This window comes from Carassius auratus, chromosome 37 (genome assembly GCF_003368295.1).
Source record: "Carassius auratus strain Wakin chromosome 37, ASM336829v1, whole genome shotgun sequence".
Taxonomy (NCBI): Eukaryota; Metazoa; Chordata; class Actinopteri; order Cypriniformes; family Cyprinidae; genus Carassius; species Carassius auratus.
In genome coordinates this window covers 17,682,945-17,707,219 of record NC_039279.1, presented here as the reverse complement: position 1 = coordinate 17,707,219, position 24,275 = coordinate 17,682,945, and the positions used below count along the sequence as shown (strand labels likewise).

Below are 24,275 nucleotides of genomic sequence, written 5' to 3'. Positions count from 1 at the left end.
CCAGCTTATCAACCAGGATCTACAACTACACCTACATCTGAAAAACAAACAAACGTTTACTTTGTCAAAGTTAAATGTAGACACTTGTAATATGTAATATAGATTATATTTTCTCACGTTGTAATACACGGACATTTGGCTTAGTTGCTTTGTCTCTTGTCAAAGAAATGTATTTAGTACGCGGACTCATCTGAAACTACATATCCCATAATTCCGCTGTTTCAAACCGGAAGTCGTTTCACTTCCTGGATACTTTAAACTGTCAAGCAAAACAATAGTGTAGATAAAAGGCTGAACAACATCTGCTGTCACAACCGTGGATAAAGTCATGAGTTTTAACTGCAGAAAGAAAGGTAAGTTGCCATTTTATCACTCTGCGTTTAATAATAAACGAGTTTTGCACGTAGAGTATCACATATGCTACAAGTCGGAGCTTCGGCTATTCTAGACTCAAGCAGCGTAACGTTATGTCTGATTTACATTTTATTTTTTTAACTTCTGAACTCAAAGGAAATGCACTATTAAAATTGATTTCCATTTATTTTGTATTTTGGGAGTAGTAGTAAATATTGCAGTACATATATTTAATTATTTATGTTTAGCCATATTGAATTAATGTAAAAATTGAAGAACTGAATGTCAAAGAGACATTCAAAAATTTGGATTTCTGATGAATCGTAACAAAGCAGAGCCCGTTTTAAAAGCAAATGGAAGCAGGTTGTAATTCCACTCATTCTTTCAGTAATCTTTGCCATTTCAATTGTCTTCCTGTCTGTTGAATGTTTTCTTTCCTGTGCAGCCCAGTGAGAGGCGACGGAGTCACAGGGGTTCATGGAGGACTTTAGGAGGTCGTACCTGAGGCTGTGTAAGGAGGGAGGAATAGATACACAGGAATCAGTGCTGGCTCAACTGCACGACACGAGAACAGTGACAGGCAGCTGTAGACTGGACCTGAGGGGACAGAGCATCACTGTGGACACCTGCAGCGTGCTGGGACGAGTCCTGCAGAATGACACCATCTTCACAGAGATCCTCCTCAGCGACTGCATGCTCAGTGAGGAAGGTGGGAGAGGAAACAAGAAAGAAAACAAAAATGCATTGCATTAAACAAAAAGAAAACAAAAAAATGCATTGCATTAAACAGAAAGAAAACAAAAAAATGCATTGCATTAAACAGAAAGAAAACAAAAAAATGCATTGCATTAAACAGAAAGAAAACAAAAAAATGCATTGCATTAAACAGAAAGAAAACAAAAAAATGCATTGCATTAAACAGGAAGAAAACAAAAAAATGCATTGCATTAAACAGGAAGAAAACCAAAATGTATTGCATTAAACAGGAAGAAAACCAAAATGTATTGCATTAAACAGGAAGAAAAAGAAACAAAAATGCATTGCATTAACAAAAATGTCAGTTTGTATGATCATTTTTGCATTGTAGCTTATTTTTTGGGAGTTAAAAAAAATAAAAAATAAAATTCCAGGGCAATATAACAAATATTAACACTATTAATCAATCACAATATTTTGCATTACAGAAATGAACATTTATGGGTAAAACATGCTTAATTGTCATAAACGTAATGTCACAATGCAAAACATGAAACACACAGAAAAATCTTCACAAGCCAATGTATTTAATTATACAAGAAAGTGGGTTTGTTGTACTGTTTTTGCATTGTGATTTTATCATTTATATAAGACACAATTTTACGGAAATTGCTACATTTCAGGAAGTGCAACAAATATTAACACGGTTAAGAAATCTTTTACAATTTTTGCACCATGCACATGAGTACTGATGGGCAAAATATGCATAATTAACATGAACATAATGTCAAAATAGAAACTAAATATGAAAATGAAACACAAAGAAATTGGATATCGAAAAAAACGAGAAAGACAGTTTGTAGATCAATTTTCTGCAATGTGACATTATTTTCCTAACAGAGAATATTATGGCAGTTGTAAAAAATGACTGTTATGTTTGATATATTCACATTATCAAATAAGTCTTTTATTTTTTTTATGCATTAAAGAAATTAGAATATAATGGTAAAATGTGCATAATTGACATGAAAGTAATATCACAAAGCAAAATAAACATTAATACTGCACACACAAAAAGTTGGTTTGTAGGATCATTTTGGCATCATGACATTTTCATAAGAAAGAATTTGATGTATTATAAAAATGAAATGCAAAATAAATGAATGCATTTAATTGGAAATCTTAACAATACATAACATTTATAAATGTACTTATTAAAGATAATAAAAAATGAAATATCTAACTTCTTTTGTTTCGTGTGAAACAAGTCCTGGAATTTCTCATCCAGTTTTCAGAGATTGAATCTTTCAGATGAGGGCATAATTATCATATCGATGTTTGCTTGAGCCAATTAAGTTATTACTATTTTATTACTGTATTTTTCCTACAAGAACTTGTGTGTAGCTGATCACTCACACTGTTCCTGCCGTCTACAGGTGTCAAGCTGCTACTAAATGGGCTTTGCTTCAACACCACAGTGAAAGTTTTGGATCTGAAGGTAAATTTAGATTTTTTATTTTAACTTCTGTTTTTACTCAATCTTTAATACCGTTCCTAAAAAATCTCATTTCTTTTCAGGGGAACAACATGAGAGGAACAGGAGCCGAGGCTTTGGGACAGTTGTTAGTGAGGAACAAGATGCTGCGCAGGTGAATGAGTTTAAGATTAGTTTCTAGCCTATAATTGTTCTGTTCAATCATTCCTATTTCCTCCAAATAAAAAAAAGAGACTGAAAATGTCTAAACGATGTGTCTCAATGATTTAATCACAATATGAGAATGTTTCTTTGCCGTTTGTATATTATGTTTTGTATAGTATGTATTTAACATTTTTAAATCATAATAAAGTGTCTTTTGCAACACATTTTACCTCTGTGACGTGGAAAACTAGATTTTCGTGACATCAAATGTAAAGGAAGTTTTTACATGTTTAATAAAAAATTACAGTGACAATTTTTTATTTGGAATACCAAGAAATGGCAAAAATAATAATAATAATAATAATAATAATATGTGCAATCATTTATGACCTGGAATGACACTATTTGGGGACACCAAATAGTATTAATAACCAAAATAACCACTTCATAGCATAAATTTCATTGGAAATAGCTTTAAAATTATTCAAAAGTACTCTACAATTTCTTTACACAGCATAGAGTTAAGGCTGCTCTGTGTCTGCTCAAAATGCTGCTCTGACCCACCTCTAGTATTAAAGTGAAGAAATTAGTGTAAATGCATCCATGCCACCTCTGAGCAGCATCTGAAAGGTATAACTATCAAGAAGATACTGTACATGTGAAACTCTTGTTTGTGTTTGTCTCGGAGACTTGTGCTGGAGTGGAATGCTCTGGGAATGTGGGAGGAAGGATTTGCTGTATTCTGTGAAGGTCTGGCCTCCAACGCCTCTCTCGCTCAGCTTGACCTGCGCAATAATCAAATCAACCACCAGGGAGCGGCGGAGCTGTGCATCGCTCTGAAGAGGAACACCACTCTAGGAGAGCTGGGTGAGGAGAGAAACACATTCTGTCAGCAAGCACTGTGGTGCTGTGCTGGTGCCCCTGTTATTTGAGGCTGGTGTGAGGTCAATATTTGATGCTTTTTCCTTGCACTGTGCGATTGCAACTGTTGTGTGCAATATTTATAAAGTATTTGTGAATTATGTATATCAATATTAATAAAGCTATGCAATCATTTAAATATATATTAATACCTTTCTTATGTTTGTTAGCACATCTATCTAACCTAAAAAATATATCAATAACTGATAGAGAAAGACACTATTGGTGGCTCATATATATGGCCTATATATATATATACTACCACTGGGTCTGTTAGATTTTTAGTCTCTTCTGCGCACTGAGGCTCCATTTATTTAATCAAAAATACAGTACAAATTATGAAATATTATTACAATTTTAAATAACTGTTTTCTATTCGAATATCTGTTAAAGTGTAATTTATTTCTGTGATGTACAGCTGTATTTTCAGCATCATTTCTCCAGTCTTCAGCATTACATGATCTTCAGAAATCATGAAAATCTTCTGATTTGCTGGAAGATTTCTGATTATTTTATTTCTGGATTTTTTTGATAAATATAAAAGTAGAATAAACAGCATTTATTTGTTATAGAAATCTTTTCGTAACATTATAAGTGCATGTACTGTCACTTTAAATAAATTGAATGCATCCTAATAAAAGATTATGGACAATGATTACATTTTAAGAAGTCTTGTGCATGCATTATTTTTTTCTAGTGAAGCTCTATAATAATCATTGTGTAGAAATGTTTAATTTTGAGTGTGTGTGTGTGTGTGTGTGTGCAGATCTCAGATGGAACAACATTGGGCTGCTGGGCGGTCGATCTATACTGGAGGCAATGCAGCAGAACCACACACTGAACCAACTAGAGATGGCTGGAAACAACATTCCCAGCGACACGCTCCGGGCCATCGGTGAGGCTCGACATCAGCTGTCAGACACATGTCAAACACACAGCCTTTCCTTCATTCTGCAAACTCAAATATTCCCAGAACAGGCCATGAATCACAATGCGGACAGACAGTCGACTCTGAGAGAGAGCCGGAGCAGGACTCAAGTGCTCAGCAAAGAGATCCAGCTCCTAAAGGAGGAGAAAAGCCGACAGGTGAGGAGGACGGGGATTATTGGGTTAAACAGTGGATGGATTGAAACTAACCTCCTTTCTCTACATGTGACCTGAAGTTTCTCAGTCTGATGGAGACCATTGATAGACAGAAAGACGAGATGGGAAGAAGCAGCAGGTCAGAGTCACATTATCAAAAATAATGAATTCACTTTGTGCTTAATGAGTAAACAGAGACTATGGATGTATAACAGGTCTTGTATTTATTGTAGGAATTCATCCATACGTCTGGGGCAGTTACAGGAAGTGCTGAGCGAGCAGAAATCATCTGTAAATTCGCTCACAGCCAAGTAAGCAGCCGTTAAAACCGTCATGTCTGAAATCGGTGCAGCATGTTACGATATTTTGCGAAGTGGCAAGTGTGTTTGTGGTGCTCTTCAGACTGCAGATGACGGAGGCGGCTCTAGCTCTGTCCGAGCAGAAGGGTCATGACCTCGGCGAGCTGCTGACTCGAGTTAAACTGGAGAAGGCCGAGCTCCGAGACCGACAGTCCAGAGAGATCAAGAGAGAGCACGAGGTGTTCACTGTGTTCAGCTTTTAAACATGACATGTGATCCTCTGATCCAATGCATTTTAATTCAACTAAAATAGAATTAATATAAGATGATTGGTTATTAAAGGAAGTGATAATTGCATATTTTTGTTATACATATGAACCACCATTAATAAATGGGGTCAGTCAGTGTTTTTTTTTAAAGAAATTTTATTCATCGAGGATGCATTAAATTGATTAAAACTCACAGTATGAAGACATTTTATAATGTTAAAGATTTCTATCGCAAATAAATGCTATTGCTCTCAACTTTTTATTCATCAAAGAATCCTGAAAAGTTAAATGCATCACCGTTTCCACAAAAATATGATGTGGCACGGTTTTCATCATTGAAAATAATCAGAAATGTTTCTTGAGCAGCAAATCAGCATATGTTCATGATTTCTGAAGATCATGTGACACTGAAGACCGGAGGAATGAAGCTGTGCATCACAGAAATAAACTACACTTTAAAAACATAGAAAACAGTTAATGATATTTCACAATATTACAGATTTTACTGTATTTTTGATCAAATCAATGCAGTCTTTTGAATAATAGTGTATATGATAACAATGTAACACTTGATCATAGCTGTTACTTCATAGTAACTGTTTTGTCGTGTTTCTGCTTTGTAGGAAAGTGCTCTGAAGGAAGCCAAGCTCTTGAAGGAGGTGAACAGTTTGTCAGAGAAGAACCTCCAGCTTAGGAACAAGGTACAGAGGCGAAGCACTTCATATATGAGCATCTTGAGTGTGTGAGATTAAGTACAGGACGTTTAACCCTCACAGCTGGAGGAGAGCGAACGCAGATGTAAAACACAACAGGATCAGATCTTTGAGCTGAAGCAGGATCTCACAAACACCACTGCTGAACTAAAGCTGCGTCTCGCACAAACTGAAGGTGCTCATCACTTCCAACTCGGCTCTGTGGCAAAATCCTCTGCTTTTACCGTATTTTCCGGACTATATGTCGCACTTTTTTTCATAGTTTGGCTGGTCCTGCGACTTCTAGTCAGGTGCGACTTATTTATCAAAACTAATTTGACATGAACCAAGAGAAATGAACTAAGATACATGAACCAATAGGAAACATTACCGTCTTCAGCCACCAGAGGGCGCTCTATGCTGCACAGTGCTCCTGTAGTCTACACTGAACACATAGAGCGCCCTCTCGTGGCTGGAGACGGTAATGTTATCTCTTGGTTCTAAATAAATGCGACTTATGTATGTTTTTTTCCTCATCATGACGTATTTTTGGACTGATGCGACTTATACTCAGGTGCGACTTATAGTCCGAAAAATACGGTAGGTTGTATTTAAAGTTTGAAATGTTTTCTTGGTTCCATTAGAAAGGCTGGAAATGGAGAAGAGGAGATCCAAGCAGGCACTTGAAGACACGGACAGTTTACGACAGAAGGAGGTGAAGCTGTTAAACTCACAGAGAGTTATGATGTAATTCTTAGTCGCTGTTGCTGAAAGTTCATCGTGCTTCTGCTCCAGGTGGATCATCTGACGAGACACCAGGAGGAGAGCGAGAGAGCCCTTCAAGAACGCATCCTCAAACTTGAAGGACAGCGCATCCAATTAGAAGAAGTACTCTAGATCATTCCCAAAACTAACCTGAAGATTCAAGAAATATTACATTTGATCACTTGCAAACCCATATTGCCGTTATTCATCATATCATATTTTGAATGTTTTTACTTAAATTTTAGTTAAAGCTTTAGTTATTTTGTTGCATGTTTTTGTCATTTTATTTTCGATAGTTTTATATCAGCTTACTAACTGAAATGAGATTTATTTATTTTTACAATTAGCTGAAATTAAGTATATTTATTTTTATATTTATCTTCTATATTTTTATATATTATTTTATTTCAGTTAAAGTTTTTAATAAACAAAAGTTTGTTTTTTTTATTTATTTTTAACATTTATTTTATTTTTATTGTTTTAGTTTATAACCGTAAAAATTATTAATATTTTTTTATTTTTATTTTTTTATTAAAAAACTTGGAATATACACACATACAATTTTTAGAGTTCATTTTATGGTTTTTAGGTCCTTGTCATTTGTCAAATTCAACTTTTGTGTAAAAAAAAAGAAAGAAAAGTGAGGTTTGGAATAACATTTTTGGGTGATTTGAAAACTAACATCAGCCTTGTTTTCTTCAGAATGATTGTTGGTTTTGGAATGTGATTGTTGTTAATGACACATAATGAAGATTGACAGAATGAAGAATCGCGTCTGCACTCTTGCATGCAGGAGCTGAGCAGAGCGAGAGCGTCTGTGGTGACTGAGAGAGCTCAGGCTGAGGAGGAGCTGGGGAAAGTGCGCGCACAAGTGCGACTGGAGGAGGTATTGCACACTTTGTGAGTTGTTGCTACACCTGCAGTATTGTTCCTCAAATCCACAAGATCCTCTGCGTGTTCCCTCTGCAGCAGCAGCACCTGACAAGCCTGGAGGAGAAACTGCGAGCGCTTCGTCAGTCTCGGGATGAATCGCAGAACCACTGCACCCATCAGAAACAAACCATCGCTGAGCTGCATGCTAAAGTGGGTCAGCAAAGCATCGAGATGGACACGCTCCGCCGCAGGATAGACGAGTTACAGCAGGTGCAGGATACAAATACAGTCACTGTCAGTCATGGAGAAGCTAGTATAGGAGCAGTTTTACATTTTTCTTTTAGTTTTTTTCAGCTTTTGTCATTTTATTGTGCATTTTTGTGTCTATGTCTATAGTTTTCATTTCAGTTTGGTCATTTTATTGTGCGTTTTTGTTCATTTTATTAGTTTATGTATATATATATACTTTTTTTGTATGTCTTTGTCTAGTTTTCATTCATTTCAGTTTTATTCATTTTATTGTTTTTTTTTTTCTTCATTTTTATTAGTTTATATGTATATATATATTTTAAAATATCTATAGTTTTCATTCATTTTCAGTTTGCATATTGTGCGTTTAGGGTTATGTCATTTTTATTAGTTTATATATATATATATATATATATATATATATATATATATATATATATATATATATATATATATATATATATATAAAATATATTAGTATGTCTGTAGTTTTCATTAATTACAGTTTTAGTTATTATAGTTATTGTAGTTCATCAAGTTAAACTAAATGGAAATGTGTGTAAAGTGGGGGTTTTTTAGTTTGTTTTTTTTAGTTCATTATAATAACCAAACCTTTTTGACTCCAAGGTCCCCTGCTGTCCGCAGCTATTAGTTTTATTTACAAAAGTTGTGCCCATTTATTCATTGTATTCAAATAATTATAAGTAATTGTTTTAACTTATTTTAGTGCATGTTTGATCTAAGATGAAAACATTTGAAGTCATCTTGCAGAAATGTAGAAGTTCTCTGAAGTCCCTTAGTAGAGAACCACCGCACTGTGATTTATTTTGATTCGTTTTACCATTAAATGTCCAACGGCCATGAACATAGATGTTATGATAGCGTCACCTTAAAAAATATGTTTAGTAAAAAGGAAAAATGTATGCAAGTAAATATTGTTGTTGATTATGGTGTCAATTTATGATTTTGTTTTTAAATTAGAGTTTTAGAGTTTAATTAGAGTTATGATGTTGGAGGAATCACAAGCCATTATAGACTTAAACATAAATATTGCATGCTGAAGAAATTCTAAAATCATTTTTATTTCTCGATTTATCATCTCAGAAAGTTTTTTTTTCTCAGTAATATTTCATATAATGAAAATGTTTGTATGGTTTTAGTTGACAAAAATAAGCCTGATTTGAAATAAGTCAATATAAATGAGCTCTTGTTGTATCTTTGAATCTCAGGACCTTGCAGGGAAAGAGCAGGAGAAGGTGGCAGAAGTGACACGAGTGCGAGTGGAGCTACAGGAACAGATCGGCCACCTGCAGGCCGAGAGAACGGCACAGAGCGGCCTTAAAGAGAAGATCTCTGCACTGGAGAGAGAGATGAAGGGTACATATTTGAGTTTGGTAATATAAAACAATAATGCCAGGAATTTTGCATGCAACTCGAGGTTGTTGTTGTGCCTGGTGTGTTTGTTATGTAAGCTGATGCCTGTTGCAGGCTGATGGCTCATTGTGTTTGTGTTTTGGAGCAGTTCTCTGTTCCGCCCACAGAGAGGCCCTTCTGGACAAAGAGAGTGAGATCTCGTCTCTGCTTGAGCGGCTGCGCATTAGAGAAGGAGAGATCCAGCGCATACGTGAGGACGAGGCCCAGAGAGCCAGCTTCCTCCAGAACGCCATTCTCACATACGTCCAGGGCTCTCCTCTCGCTCACTTCAGCCCCAAAAAGTGAACTCTCTTGCTGGGATTTCTGTTATACAGTTTCCATCAGGGTGCTTTGCAACTATGCATAATACATGTACTGCATATTGCAAGTTTTTACAATGTTTTACATATTTGAGTGACATGTTTCCATGAACTAAAATACTTTCAAATGTATACATTTGGTTCGGAAAAAGAGTTCGCCCTGGTGAATAATCAGAAAGCTTTTTTTTTTTTTTTACATGGTAATTTTAAAATTTCACTTTTTTAATGAATATTCACTTTTATTTAAGATGTTGGAGCTCTTTCAAAAATGTGTCTTTTAAATATTCCCAGTGTGCCATATTGTCCATCAACGCTCTTATATAACGGCACTTACAAAGTGTATTTTTTTAATTATTTCTACTGTCGGAGTTCTTCCACTTTTGTAATGTGTGCTATTAAATAAAATGAGTTTTTTGTTTTCGTTACAAAACTCTGAGCTGTTTGTATGTAATGGACTTTTTGGTTTTCTTCATCAGATTTGGAGAAATTTAGCATTACATCACTTGCTCACCAGTGAATCCTCTGCAGTGAATGGGTGCCGTGGAGAAAAAATCTACAGCAAAAAAAAAAAAAAAAAAGGAGAGTCAGTTTACATTTTTTGATTGAACTATTTTTATTCCTAATCCTCTGCTACTTGTAAAACATACTGTACTATAAATAAATATTTGCATAAGTGATGAAAGGTCACGTGACAAACATCTAGCCTACCACTTTTATAAAATATTTAGTGTGTTTTAACTCCAACTGTTACAATTGCTATAAAAAAACTTTAATAGTAGGACATATTCCGTGGTGTTCAGCAGCTACTGTTCAATCCTGTTCGTAAGCGATGACTCGACGCTGTGTGGGCTCCTGTCTCTTTAAATCTCCTCGGGTTTTCCCGGAGAGTCTCGGTGAGGTTCGCTGTCAAAAGCGCTGCTGCAAAGAGGGCAGAGACCGTGTTTGTGCAGATATCTATCATTTCTCGTGATAAGTGGGTGCTGTGGCGTAATAAAACACATTTACTCCTGTGAAGTGAAGCAAACTGCCTCTCCACAAATGCAAGCTATTAAATGCGTGGTTGTCGGCGACGGGTAAGTAGTGTTTTTGGCAGCTGATGGAGAGGGAGCATCCTTGGAAAACCCGTGTTTGGCATTGCAATTCATTCATTCCTAGATCTGGCATTTGCATTTTATTATTCAACGTTGTATCATATATTTGACGCCAAACATGTGCATGTATGCAGAATGCTTGTAAAACTAAAAATATCGGAATCTATATGGCTATTGTAATGGATGCTTTGCAGCGCGAGACATTAATAATTGTTTCTTGTCTTGTATTATTTTGAAGTGTAATGCACGTGCGGCTTGACAGGATGCATCGTTTATTGGACATTAAATGAACGGGCTCTGAACAGAAATGTGCCATTTTTGTCCACTGTATCAGAGAGTGGTTTTAATAGGGTGACCCATGTTGAATGGCAAAAGCCTGAAGCAGAAACGCTATGGTTACCACTCCCTCTTACGCGCGCGAGTGTGCACGAGAAGTGTGTGGAGCGCGTGCACGTGAGCGAGAGTTTCCCCTGCTGTCTAGTGCTGCGAAGTTTCGAGTCGTTCTACGAATCGGTTCTTTTTAAAGAAACATGCTTCGCTATTATTTTACGTCAAAGTGTCATTGCGTACAACTTTAAGCCAATTATAAGATACACAAAGACAAATCAAAAGAATAAGAAAAGATGGTAAATGGCTTCTTGGTAATAAATTACCACATTTTGTGCCCTATAAATAAATATAAATCAATTATTTAAGGCTTCACAGTAATTTACAGTCTTTTATTTGTAATTTCTTTTGATTTGTGAAGGTCTTAGAATTAATTAGTACACGGGGGTTTATTCAATGCCCATTTGTGGATAAAACATATATAATGAGAAGGTTGATATAAAATATAACCTTTATGAAATCGACATCATTATCACATATCACATATTTGTATTTTTCATGTTTTTTAAAGAAAACAGCTCGGTTAAACGAATCAGTCAGGTGGTGATTCGAGAATCGATTCGTAAACGAGTCCTTCATTCGACTCAAAAGAACGATTCTTAGTGGCTAGCGCTCTCGTAGTGCGCGCTTCATTGGTAATGGAGCTCTCTCTCTCTCTCTCTCTGTGTGTGTGTGTGTGTGTGTGTGTGTGTGTTGCCCTCAGGCGAGTGTGAATCTGGGACAGGGTCTGTCACTATCTGACATACTAACATCCACATAAAGAGCACACTAGCAGCATTAACAACTTTTACTTGATGCAACCTTGTTTATCATATAATATGACTTAGTGCTCTTCTCACTGTTATTTCCTCTCCTTCTGTGAGTGTTTTTTTATATGCACACTAATGCATCTCAGAAGTACCTATCTAAGCGTTCTTGTGTGTGTTTCCTCAGGGCGGTGGGTAAAACCTGTCTCCTGATCAGCTACACCACAAATGCCTTCCCTGGCGAGTACATCCCTACAGTGTGAGTATAACGTGTACATCTGCTCGAAAAGAATCAAACTGAGCAGTCTATTCAACTTTTAGACAAAATATAAAAGCAATTATAAGTGATACAGTGTGATATAGTGAGACAGATGCTTCCATAAAATGACACGAATATCAGTCGTCACTCTACATCTCCAAGAATGTCTTTAAGAATGTCTTTCAGATGAGATGAGATGAGATTTAAATGCTTCGTTTTATGATCAAAACCTATAATGCATTGCAATACCATGATGATTGAGAGATGAACAAAAACCATTTTCTCAAACATGATCTTTGTATGGTTTTTATACACCCTCATAAAGCCAAAATAAATGACAATGTTGCAGATACAGCATCTAATAAAAGTGCATTTGTTTTTGTTTTCTGTTTCAGCGAGCCTAATAATTCCTCTGTTTTCATATATATATTTCCCCCCCCCCCCGGGATAATAACCTTGTGCCTGGTTGCTCAAACTCGACTGGACACATGATGTATTGTGTCCTCACTGATGATCTTTGGCCTGATGTGCTGTTATCATGAATTGCATGTGACAGCATTGATTTACATTTCAAAAAGACAATTAATCGAGCATTCTAACGATCTAATGAACTCTATCCTAAAGCTTTCTAGGGAGATATTCCAAAAATGTGAGCTGATCCAACCCACTGACATTCAGGAATGTATTCTGAGGAATTGCTTTATTCGTCATAGAGATGGATGAGGGTTCAGGAAATGGTTAATGGCTCAGAATAGAAGTCAGTTTTGGCGGCGATGACTAATTCCGATGCCATTTGTCTCATTCTGAATGTTTCGCTATGTTTTATTGAGCATTAAGTTAATGTGTGTTTTTCAGGTTTGATAACTACTCTGCCAATGTGATGGTTGATGGCAAACCGGTCAACCTTGGCTTATGGGATACAGCAGGACAGGAAGACTACGATCGCCTCCGTCCCCTCTCGTACCCGCAGACGGTGCCTGTCTTTCAGTTCTACATTATATTTCATAATATTCATAATATTTTATAATAACTGAATTATAGTCTCCACACATTGTCATGGACACACATGAGCACATAAAGTAACTTTTTAGTCAGTTTTATTTCTACAAGAAAACAAAATACTTGTAAGCATTCTTTAGAATTTAGAAAATTGACTTGTATTACCTCAAAAGTCAATGGAATTTGATTCTTAAATACGTTTAACAATTTCATGGACATTCAACCAAAATAATAAAAAAAATAGTTAATTAGCATTTACATGCTCAAATTATCACCAACAAAATACTCTGATTTATTATCCATCTATCTATCTATCTATCTATCTATCTATCTATCTATCTATCTATCTATCTATCTATCTATCTATCTATCTATCTATCTATCTATTCGTTTGTTACTGTTATGTAGAAATGTTTCAAAAAGCAATGATTGATTTGAAAAATATCCCATATGTTATGTGATGTGACTTTTTCACACACACACACACACACACACATGGACACAGACACACACACACACACGGACACACACACACACACACACACACAGTATATAAATGGGGGTGTGTATAATATACATATATAAGAAGCAAAAAAAAAAGAGAGAGAGAGATATCCGTTTTTCCACAAAATAAGAGTGAAGATTTTTCAGGAATCATGTCTTTGTGGCAGTTTTTCCAAGGATTAAAGAATAATACAAGACTTCTTTCCTTTACAAACGGTAGTTAAAATGCATGTTTTATGAGAAAGGGTGACGTGCTCGAGCAAATCAGACACTATTTTTGGATTCAGCCCATCAAAATGAGTAGAAAGCAAGTCTTGGACTTCATTCAGTAGATATGATGCAGATTAAAGTGGGGTTGCGAATATCATTAAAAACAGTTTTCCCTCCGTTTTCTCTACAGGATGTGTTTTTGATATGCTTTTCATTGGTGAGCCCAGCATCCTTTGAGAACGTCCGTGCAAAGGTCAGTGCAACTCATTTTTCTGTTTTCTTTTTTCATACAATGGAACTGTATTCATTCAAATATAATTTTGATACTAGAATGTAATATAGGACTGTAACTTTCTATGCCCCAGTGGTACCCCGAGGTGCGACATCACTGCCCCAACACACCCATCATCCTAGTTGGCACCAAACTGGATCTGCGAGATGATAAGGACACCATCGAGAGGCTGCGGGACAAAAAGCTGTCGCCCATCACCTACCCTCAGGGTCTGGCCATGGCCCGAGAGATCGGTGCGTAGAGAGAAACACTGGACGTCCTCTAGCGCAGCTTGTTTCTGTCTGCAGTTATTGAGCAGGGTTCTGTGTGTGAGTGGGACGCTGGTCATGCTGTCCGTGCAGTGGGACGCACAAAGATGCCCATTGTCTTAGTGGTTCAGGTCCAGCGTGAGCCGGGAGCATTGGGGAGGAATGGCAGCCGGAGGAAGATGTGCAGAAAACACAATGGCTTTTCCTCCGTCAGCCGGAGAGAAAGGCTCTTTGTGGTCGTGCTCTGGATGCTGCTAGAAGCTGAGTGTGACCGTTTTCTCAAAGCCTGCCAGAAACTGTAAAAAGCCGACTTGGGCGAGACCAACACCTCTGATAATCAATGGTCTCTGGAGTTTATTCACTACACATTACCGTTCAAAGGTTTGGGCTTGGTACGGTTTAAAAATGAGGATGCATTAAATTGATCAAAAGTGAGAGTAAAGAGATTCATAATGTTACAAATGTTTTTTATTTCATATGAATTGTGTTCTTTTGATCTTAAAATGCATCAAAAATCCTCAAAATGCATCATGTTTTCCAAAACATTTTAAGTGGCATAACTGTTTTCAACATTGATAATAATCAGAAATGTTTCTTGAGCAGTAAATCGGTATATTTTCATGATTTCTGAAGATCATGTGACACTGAAGACTGGTGGAATGATACTGAAAATACAGGATTGAAATCTTATTTTACTATAAATTAACAATCAAACAGTTATTTGAAATTGTAATAATATTACAAGTGTAAATATAGTAATATTGTTAAACTTAAGAGTCTTCTTTCAAAAACATTACAAGAATTGTACCCCCCCCCCCTCAAAAAAAAAATGCTTAAAAAAATGCTGTAAGATTTGTGAGGAGAAAAATGCAATTGGGATTCAAAATGTGATTTAACGTTTTTTTTTTCACGTTTGCGGTGGTTGCTTGTTGTTTTGTTATGAATAAATAAAAATATAGGCTAAATAAAAACTAAATAAATATTACTATTGTAATAATATATATAACAACAATAATTGTATTTTACATTACAACACTAATAGGCTATTATGGCGGTCTTCATTTCTTATTTTTCAAATGTGTTTTGACTGAAAACCGAAAACTTTTCTTGATGAGCATTTTTATTTTGAAGTATTTATTTTTTGTTGTTTCCTCAAGTAAAACTCTTCCAAGTAGAACAAATGTTTAAAAAGAAGCAGGCATTTCATCCGTCTTGTCTTGTCTTTATGCCGCAGGTGCAGTGAAGTATCTGGAGTGTTCTGCTTTGACTCAGCGCGGTCTAAAGACTGTATTTGACGAAGCCATCCGCGCCGTCCTCTGCCCTCCACCCGTCAAAAAACGCGGCAAACGCTGCACCCTCTTCTGAGTAAACGCCACAACAGTTCCTGGCACTCCACACAAAACTACAATATTTTTAATCAGCCTCTTGGAGAATATATTGTACTACTCTCACAGGTTCGGTGACAGCCGTCCATCAAGTTCTAATGCACATTACATGAAGATGAACCATTGGCTAGATGCGTCCAGTCGGAGGGAAACCTTGTGGTAGATGACGTTTGTTTTAGTTCTTCACAGCCTCACACGCCCAGAGACGTAATATTCCATTTCAGATCGTTTAGATGAGAAGTTTTAGTGGTACGGTGTAATTGTTGACATACTGTAAGGAAGTGTTTCTTGGTGTTGTAAAGGAAGCCTGTCAAAGAAATGGAATCGTGTATAAAGCTAACCATTCGCAGTATTAGCATTGCTGACGGCATTAAAGTCAACATGAAACCACATTCGTGTGACATAACAGGATATTCAGTGAAAAAGAAATGTTGCAAATGTTTGGAATGTGAGAAGTGTCGGTGGTCATGGAAGGGTTAACGTTTTGCATACCTTCTCACTAAGTTATATATATATATATATATATATATATATATATATATATATATATATATATATATATATATATATATATATATATATATAACCTTATGTTCTCCAGTGTTTTTGAATGTTTTAATACGTTTTTGTTTTCTTAGTTATGCTACGTTACGTTTTATCATTTTGCAAACATTATGAGAATGTTACGTTTGAATGTTCGCCGAACGTTCTGAAACAAGTGGTTACATTTAAAAAACAGAATGTTTCAGAAACCAAACGTTCCATGAATGATGTATCATTTTTATGGTAACATTTTAAGAACATTATTAAAGATGCTGAATGGACACTGAATTAATATTAATTTTCTAGCATGTAACTTTTTCTGGAATGTTATTCAAGCTAGAGTTCCTTGTTACTATTTTTTTTTTTCTATCAAGGGAACATTCCATTGTATCATTTTGCAAACATTATGGGAATGTTACATTTGAATGTTCTCGGAACTTTCTGAAACAATAGTAACTTTCTAAAAAGTTCTAAGCGTTTCAGAATTAAATGTTTCTGCTAACATTATTAAAGACCTGATACCTCTGAATGAACACTGTAATAATGTCACTGGAAGAACATTTGTTCATAACTTTGCAGAACTCTCTGTTAGCTGGGAATATTGTCATTTGGAAAAAGATTTTGGAATAACGTGCATCGCTGAAGAACTGAAATAGGGTCTGTTTGATTTCATGTTGACTTTAAAGCCTCATGCATTTATGAACACTAGATGTTTTCTTCTTTTCAACTCTTTAACAACTGGGCCGTTCCAAACTCTGAGGAGGGAAACTGTGAAACTTGCACATTTATGTTGATACAAACTAATCGATGCAGCTTGTGAATACACTGGTTTTGGATTTTCTTTCTTTTCTAGCTTTCTATGTACTGATAAACCACGGATGAAGGGTTTTCTGGTACAGCTTCACGATCTGAAGTCTCTGCTGAACAAATGTCCATCAGTTTGTGTGTACGAGTGAGTTGCATGCCACAACCAGAAGCCTGACCGTGTCTGTAACTGAAGGGCATGCATGGGCATTTGTTCCTGATTTTGAAGTTAATTTGTGTCTGCATGTGGTGTGAGTGTAGGCGTTCGTCTGTGACGTGGTTGTGAGTCTACATGATCACAAACAGTATCCTGCATCCGTCCTTTCTCTCACCTGACTTTGTAAATAACTCTCAAAATGCAAAAAAAAAAAAAAAAAAGATCTTCATAGATGCCAAAAGACATTTCCATGATGTAAAATAGTATATTTACAAAATGTTTTAGATGATCAATGCATTAATTAATAAATCTATTCATGTTTTACCCTTCATTTGACTCTCTGCATTCATTCATTTCAAGAAATTACCACAAAAGTATAATGATGACCTTGTGCATTATATCGCAAGTCCTGTAAATGCAAAAAGACCAAAACTATTTTTTAATATGGTCATTTGCAATGCTTTAAACATCAAATGCGTCTTCTATTTGTGTGAGCAGTTTAATCACGGCGAATACATTTTTCATTTTCAGTTGAGGCCCTTTTGTTAATAAAATAAATAGTAATATAGCAAATCTCAGGTGTGTGATCGTTGATATCACTGCAAAATGTAAATCATATTATTGCACAGTATAAAGATATACTGTTTAAGTATAATCAACTTAATCTACATACATACAGTGCACTCACATAAAGCAAAAAATAATGTTTAGCATAAACTTAACTGCTTGATTGTTTATATAGCTGCAAAATGCAAACTACAGTATCATCCAGCTGTAATCTGCTAAATGCAATTATATGGCAAGAAAATAATAAGATATAAACATTAACAACATGATTTTCTGTAAATCTGCTTTGAAAAACAACTGTATTGTGTAAAGTGCTATACAAATTAAACTGACATGACTCGATTAAAAGTTCAAAATTTGATCAGGAAAATCTGGATTTAATCATTACATTGTGCATGAGTGAGTGTGAATCAGGATGATTATTATTATGAAAAATTAAACCTTAAAAAAAAATTACTTGAAATAAATGTTAACTGAAATAAAATAACATACATTTTTAAAATAAATTTTAAACTTATTCAACTTAAGTTTCTAATTTCTTATTTTAACAAAAATTTAAGAAAAAAAGATAGACATATAGACAAAAAAACTAAATTACTAAAACAACTAAAATTTAAATGAAAACAGAAATGACAAAATATGAATCAAAATTATAGTAGTATATCAATGATACTAAAATAACAGCAGTGTTAAAACTGATCTCTATTGGCTGCACAGGACATATCTATTTATCTGTTTATACATGTCTATTTTGTGTAATGCAAAAGGAGATATTCAGCAGAATGTTCACACTGCTCTTTTTTCCATTTATTAAAAACTCAAAAGAGGAAGCAGATGCGCTGTAATCCAAGCCATACGATAGCTTTGTGTGAGGAACAGATATGTAGTAACCGGTTACAGACATCATTCCACCTCATTCACCCGTGCATGATGATGTTTGCTCTTAGCAAGCCAGAAAACCTCCATCCACGGGCAGGATCACCCCGTTGGTCATGGCGCTCTTATCGCTGAGGAGGAAGAGGATGGAGTTCACCACATCCTCCACTTCTAAACAACACGATAAGAAAGATGCTTGTCAAACAGAAACACGCTACACAAACCAAAATCACTAGAGACTGTGGTTGTTGACAGCCTTGGACATTCTGGTGTTTCATAAGCGTCAAAGTTTCACAATCTGCCACTGATGTCACTAAAACAGGCTTACACAATCTGCACTAAATCTCAAATGCAGAAAGAGAGGCATTAAATAACCCAAGAGAGGAACAGTTTGACTGCACTGGAGATTTATTGTTTACTCTTGATGATGGAAACGTTTCATCGCTGACCTACAGACACGCACTTACCTGCAAACTTCCCCAGTGGGATGCGTGACGTCATGCTTTTGGCTTTTTCTGGGTCACTCCATGCAATCTTTCCCATCCTAGTCATCACTACGGTCGGGTTCACTGAGTTTACTCTGATCTGTCGAGGTCACGTTACATAAGACAAGCTGAATTCACATCACTGAATATAGTTATCCATCTCATATACAGAAAACTGGCAAAGATTTGATCTTAGATCTGTCCTTTTTAAATCAAATTTGACTTTAACCATAATAATAACATCATCATCATTATTATGGCAAGTTTACGTTTTCTATTTAATAATATTAATGTCTTTTTTTAAATAATGATAATAATAATATAACGACCATATAAAAACGTTTTTTTTTAAATATAATAATAGTTATAAAAACAGAAAAATTATTGTTATTAATATTAATATTGTTAAATTTAGCTTTTAGTTTAGGTTTACCATATAATAATGATAAGAATAATTGATACTATTATTATTTTTTTTAAATGCATTCATTTGTGGTAAATGTTTACCAATAACTACAAACCAACATAATAATAATAATAATAATAATAATAATAATAATAATAATAATAATAATAATACAAATTTAAAAAGATAAATAAAAATACACCAAAATGAGTCATTTTAACTGCAAACTATTTTGGAGTTTTAAGATTTTAAATATTATTTAAATTTAAAATATATTATTTTTCAAATTATTATTATAATATGAAGATAATAATAATAATAAGGATATTAATAATTACAATAACATCATTATATTCACAACAAATTAAAAAAATATAAAAACAGAAAATACACCAAACTTGGTAATTAAAACTGCCCTGTTACGCATGTGACTGTATTTTCTGTCTATTATTATTATTATTATTATTATATAAAGATAAAATCATAACTCATGATGATCATGTTTCAATTTTCATGAAAAGGGTAACAACTGCATTCAAGCTAACTTGGTTCATTAATCACATCGAGCTCTAAAGAGAAAAATAAATACTGCATTGTATATATGTCCTCATCATAAGTTAAGATAAAAAGTATCATGAGTTTCATTAATCTGACATTCCTGGAATCTGAAGAATGTGTACTCTGCTGTCCAATCAATTAGGAACAGCAACAAAATCTAAATTAACATACCACCCAACCCCATAATTTATGGCGATACACAAACAACTTTGACATGAATATGCATCATTATCTGTCAGCAATTACAGCCACTTCTTCAAGTAATTATAAAGCACACGTAATCACCCACGAGACACTTAGCAGTCAGATTGATGTGTTTAAGAGGGAGCTTGTTGATTGGCTTGAAGCCTCCTGGAAAGACAATGTCCAATTTAATTTCTCAAAGCCGTAAACAACATATAACGAGCTCAGTGTCTGACAGATTTCATAAACATGATCCCACCAAACTCTGGACTCCAAATCATGATTTTATTAGCAATGAGGAGAGACGAACCTGATGCGGCCCTAACTCCAGCGCCATCACTCTGGTCAGCATGTCCAGCGCTGCTTTAGTGGCACCTGCGTAAAACACCTTCAAACCATCATTTCAAAAGTGCAGAGGCAATGTATCCAGGTTTCCACGATTTGACGTTTGACTCACAGTATACAGCATGCTCTTTCAGGGCACACTGTGATGCTTGACTCGAGATGTTCACAATAGATCCTCCACTTCCCCTGGCCTTCATTCCTCTAGCCACGATCTACAATAAATGCACACAACACCATTAAAAGTGTATCTAGCATTTCTACAGCTCTTTATGAGATCGTCTTCTTACTTGGGCAACGTGAAGTGCAGCTTTCACGTTGACATTGAAAGACCTGCGAAAGCAGCCAGAAATGCACTCCAACCATTTTAAAACACAAACGATAGCGTGTGAGTGATATTCCAAAGCCCTACATGTCAAACTGATCTGGCGTGACTTCCAGGAAGGGCTGAAGATTAGGGTAGGCTGCATTGTTCACCAGGAGGTCCACCGGACCGACGTCTTTCAGCGCCCGCTCTGTGGCATCCCAGTCTGACAGGTCCACGCAGACCGGCTTGATGGAGGGACACTGGGGATCAAAAGCATTAAAGAGATTGTGCATTGTCACAGTCTGCCTGAATGAGACCTATAAAGCGTAAAAGAGCAGCAGGGATGCAGACGAATGCTGATGCATGCTGGGAGACAATAGATCCTTAGGGTTTTGTCTCGGGATGAGTTGGACCGTGACCGAGGGGTCATTACCTCCTGCACCAGGCTATCCAGGTCAGCCTTAGTGCGTGTGACAGCCGTGACCTCTGACCCACAGCGAGCCAGAGCCAGTGCCGTGGCCCGTCCGATCCCTAGGAGGCATTGAGGGAAAGTCAACGATCTGGTGTATCATTACACTCAACACGACTCATTCGGAGAGTTCAAAGCATGCATTCTATGCACTCATTATGCAGATGTGACTATGCACTTTTAAACGAAGAGCTCACAAAAAATTCTGTTGAACACAAACGAGACATTTTAAGAGTATTGTGTTCTCTGTGTTATGCATAAGTAATATGCCATGACTTTTACTGTTAACCTGGTCATTTCTATGCAGTGATATAACTCACTAAACAGCAATTATTATAAATTAAACAAAACTTCATAGGTCTCTTAATTCTCGATATCACAACATAACAAATTAATAATTTCAGTTAACAACAACTATATGTATATCTGACTTTATCCACATACATATACAGTAACTAAACTGTTTTGGTTACCACTAAAAAAAATCTAAGTATCTTCTTTAATGTTATAAATTTGTTTTAATGTTAAGGAAGAATAAATAAATAAACAAATAATGTTAAACAAACAGCTAAAACCAGCCTATGAAAAAATACTATAATCATTTATAGTAATACTAATATTTATACTAAATTATAGTAAATACCATAGCATAGTTTTTTAAATCATACTATAGTAAAGTGTACTCTACTGTATATATTATATAGTATTTACAACATTTAAAGAATGCTACGTCATACTATAGTATTAACTATAGTGAACTGATAAACTGTAATAAGTACTGTAGTATACTTTAGTTTTTACTAGGGTAAACTGTAGTATAATATACCCTATAGTTGTTAAAACAGTATTGTCATTTGTTTATATTACTATATTTGTTATATTATCACATCAACTATAGAATTAGCACAACAAATTAATACAAGTGCTTTACTATAGTATGCAGTGTTGAGGGTAAGGCATTACAAGTAAAGTGAGTTATGTATAATCAGATTACTTTTTTTTCCAAGTAACAAGTAACCCATTACTTTTTAATTTACAAGAAAATATATGAGTCCCCCCCCCCCCCATTATTGATTAATAGCTATTCTGTCCCCATATTGAGAGAAACTGGGAGTAAGAGGTCACTAGAATAAATGCTTACATGCACTAATTAATGAGATTAATGCATTAATCTCACTCGCAAAAAATAGATGAAGCATTCCACAAAATTAATAAAAACAATGAAATGCTATTTAGAATGTGATGCAAACCTGCAATAATTAAATGTTAAATTATACACAAATATAGTTTATGTATTTAATACCATTTTATTAATCTGTGTCTTTGGTGCTGTCGTTCAATGATCCAATTCAACCATACTAATAAGCAAAGACTCTACATTTGTGCTTGTTTTTTCATAGCTCAAGTGTGTTGAACTTTATTCTTTTGTGTTTTCTTCTATTGTACAGACGTGAATTTACTTTCTCTTCAGCTAGACACTTATTCATTTAGCTTTTGGTGTGAAAGGGTTTTTATGTTCACCAAAATAAAATAAAACTTTTTTATATTAAAAGCAAACATGCAAGCCCTGCCCCAGACTGAAAAAGTAACGCAAAAATAATGTAACGCATTAGGCTACTTTCAATAAAAAGTAACCAAGTAAAAGTTATCGGTTACATTTTTAGGAACTAACGCGATATTATAACACATTACTTTTAAAAGTAACTTTCCCCAATACTGATAATATGGTTCAAAACTATAAATTACTATGGTGTTTTTGTTCACGTGGGTAAGCTGGTTGTGTCCTGACATTTACAATACATTACATTTAAATTTATTCATTTAGCCTGACCAGTTCAAAAAGTGGCCAACCTGCTGACCAGCTAAAACCAGCTCAGACTGGAATTAGCAGTTAGTGTGTTTGTTTTCAGAAGGGAAAATGTCCCTTTAAGTATGAAAGCCTACCTTTGCCAGCTCCTGTCACCAAAGCACGCTTCCCGCTAAATGTGATCTCCATACTTTCTTGATGCAGCACAAGTCGAGAAGCGTCACGCGCAAACACTGCAGGAGAAACACGTGTTTAACAGCGCACACAACGTTGCACGAAAGCTTAATGATTCTCTACAAACCTCCGTTTAAATCTGAAGTGTGTTTGTCTGAGCGAAGTTCACTCTGGACAGGAAAGAGTATCTGTGCTTGTCACATGACCTCCTCACATAATGCTGTAGTTTTTTTTAAATATAATCTTGTTATTGATGTGAAGATCCCCTTCCACGACAGAAGGCAATTCACAGTTCATACAGTTTCTAGTTTCAGTTTAGTTTTCATTAATGATTAATATTGTTAGTATGGACTATGGGCAAATAATCATAAAGCAAGTGCTTCTTTTTCGTGGCCCCTTATGAAGGCTTGAGGACAGGATTGGAATTGAAATCTTCAGTAAACCTGCATTTTTTATAATCACTATAATATAAAGTCAAAGACATTCTTATATCTTAAAATAACAAGCAGAGTAACCATCTTGAACAGTTTCTATGGGGTCCTTAAAGATCATTATATTTCTAAAATATCAAGATTTGAGAGCAAAGTAATTCACTGTCATGCATTAGTAAGAATAAGCAACTTTAAAGGAACATTTTGTCAAACCCTGATTAAGCTACAGGAACTAGTGTAGTGGGTCATTTGTTATTTGTACATAGTTTTTCAATAAATTGGTTTTTGAAAATATGTTAAAAGTGCATGATTCTCATAAGACTGAATAAGAGTTGATCAACACAAAACACACACACACAGAAAAACAATCTAATAAATCAACTACTCTTCCATGAAAGACATGCTAAGTATTTCTGTATATATTAATAAACCAGCAGCATTTTTTAAACAAATGAATCTCGCATACACTGGC

The 24,275-nt window shown here is 35.3% G+C and overlaps 3 protein-coding genes across 3 annotated transcripts; 2 read left to right on the top strand and 1 right to left on the bottom strand.

The window, feature by feature from the left end:
* The first annotated feature begins 232 nt into the window (after window positions 1–232).
* On the top strand, window positions 233–9,990 carry lrrc45 (leucine rich repeat containing 45). The gene is made up of 18 exons (XM_026223223.1): window positions 233–353; window positions 800–1,063; window positions 2,487–2,548; window positions 2,629–2,699; window positions 3,378–3,556; window positions 4,377–4,505; window positions 4,584–4,696; window positions 4,774–4,832; window positions 4,927–5,004; window positions 5,096–5,231; window positions 5,885–5,962; window positions 6,038–6,149; window positions 6,598–6,668; window positions 6,749–6,841; window positions 7,512–7,604; window positions 7,688–7,861; window positions 9,070–9,217; window positions 9,363–9,990. Exons 2-18 carry the CDS (start codon window positions 832–834, stop codon window positions 9,557–9,559), a joined length of 2,025 nt encoding a protein of 674 aa, XP_026079008.1. The 5' UTR covers window positions 233–353; window positions 800–831; the 3' UTR covers window positions 9,560–9,990.
* Window positions 9,991–10,458: 468 nt separating this feature from the next.
* On the top strand, window positions 10,459–16,212 carry rac3b (Rac family small GTPase 3b). The gene is made up of 6 exons (XM_026223225.1): window positions 10,459–10,646; window positions 11,985–12,056; window positions 12,912–13,029; window positions 13,960–14,022; window positions 14,135–14,294; window positions 15,544–16,212. The coding sequence occupies exons 1-6, from the start codon at window positions 10,612–10,614 to the stop codon at window positions 15,672–15,674; spliced, it is 579 nt and encodes a 192-aa protein (XP_026079010.1). The 5' UTR covers window positions 10,459–10,611; the 3' UTR covers window positions 15,675–16,212.
* A 2,338-nt stretch (window positions 16,213–18,550) lies between these two features.
* dcxr (dicarbonyl/L-xylulose reductase) lies at window positions 18,551–23,604 on the bottom strand. The gene is made up of 9 exons (XM_026223224.1): window positions 23,500–23,604; window positions 23,336–23,431; window positions 21,356–21,453; window positions 21,028–21,182; window positions 20,906–20,948; window positions 20,731–20,830; window positions 20,584–20,648; window positions 19,109–19,226; window positions 18,551–18,812 (listed from the first exon to the last, which is right to left on the bottom strand). Exons 2-9 carry the CDS (start codon window positions 23,385–23,387, stop codon window positions 18,709–18,711), a joined length of 735 nt encoding a protein of 244 aa, XP_026079009.1. The 5' UTR covers window positions 23,388–23,431; window positions 23,500–23,604; the 3' UTR covers window positions 18,551–18,708.
* Between the last annotated feature and the right edge of the window lie 671 nt (window positions 23,605–24,275).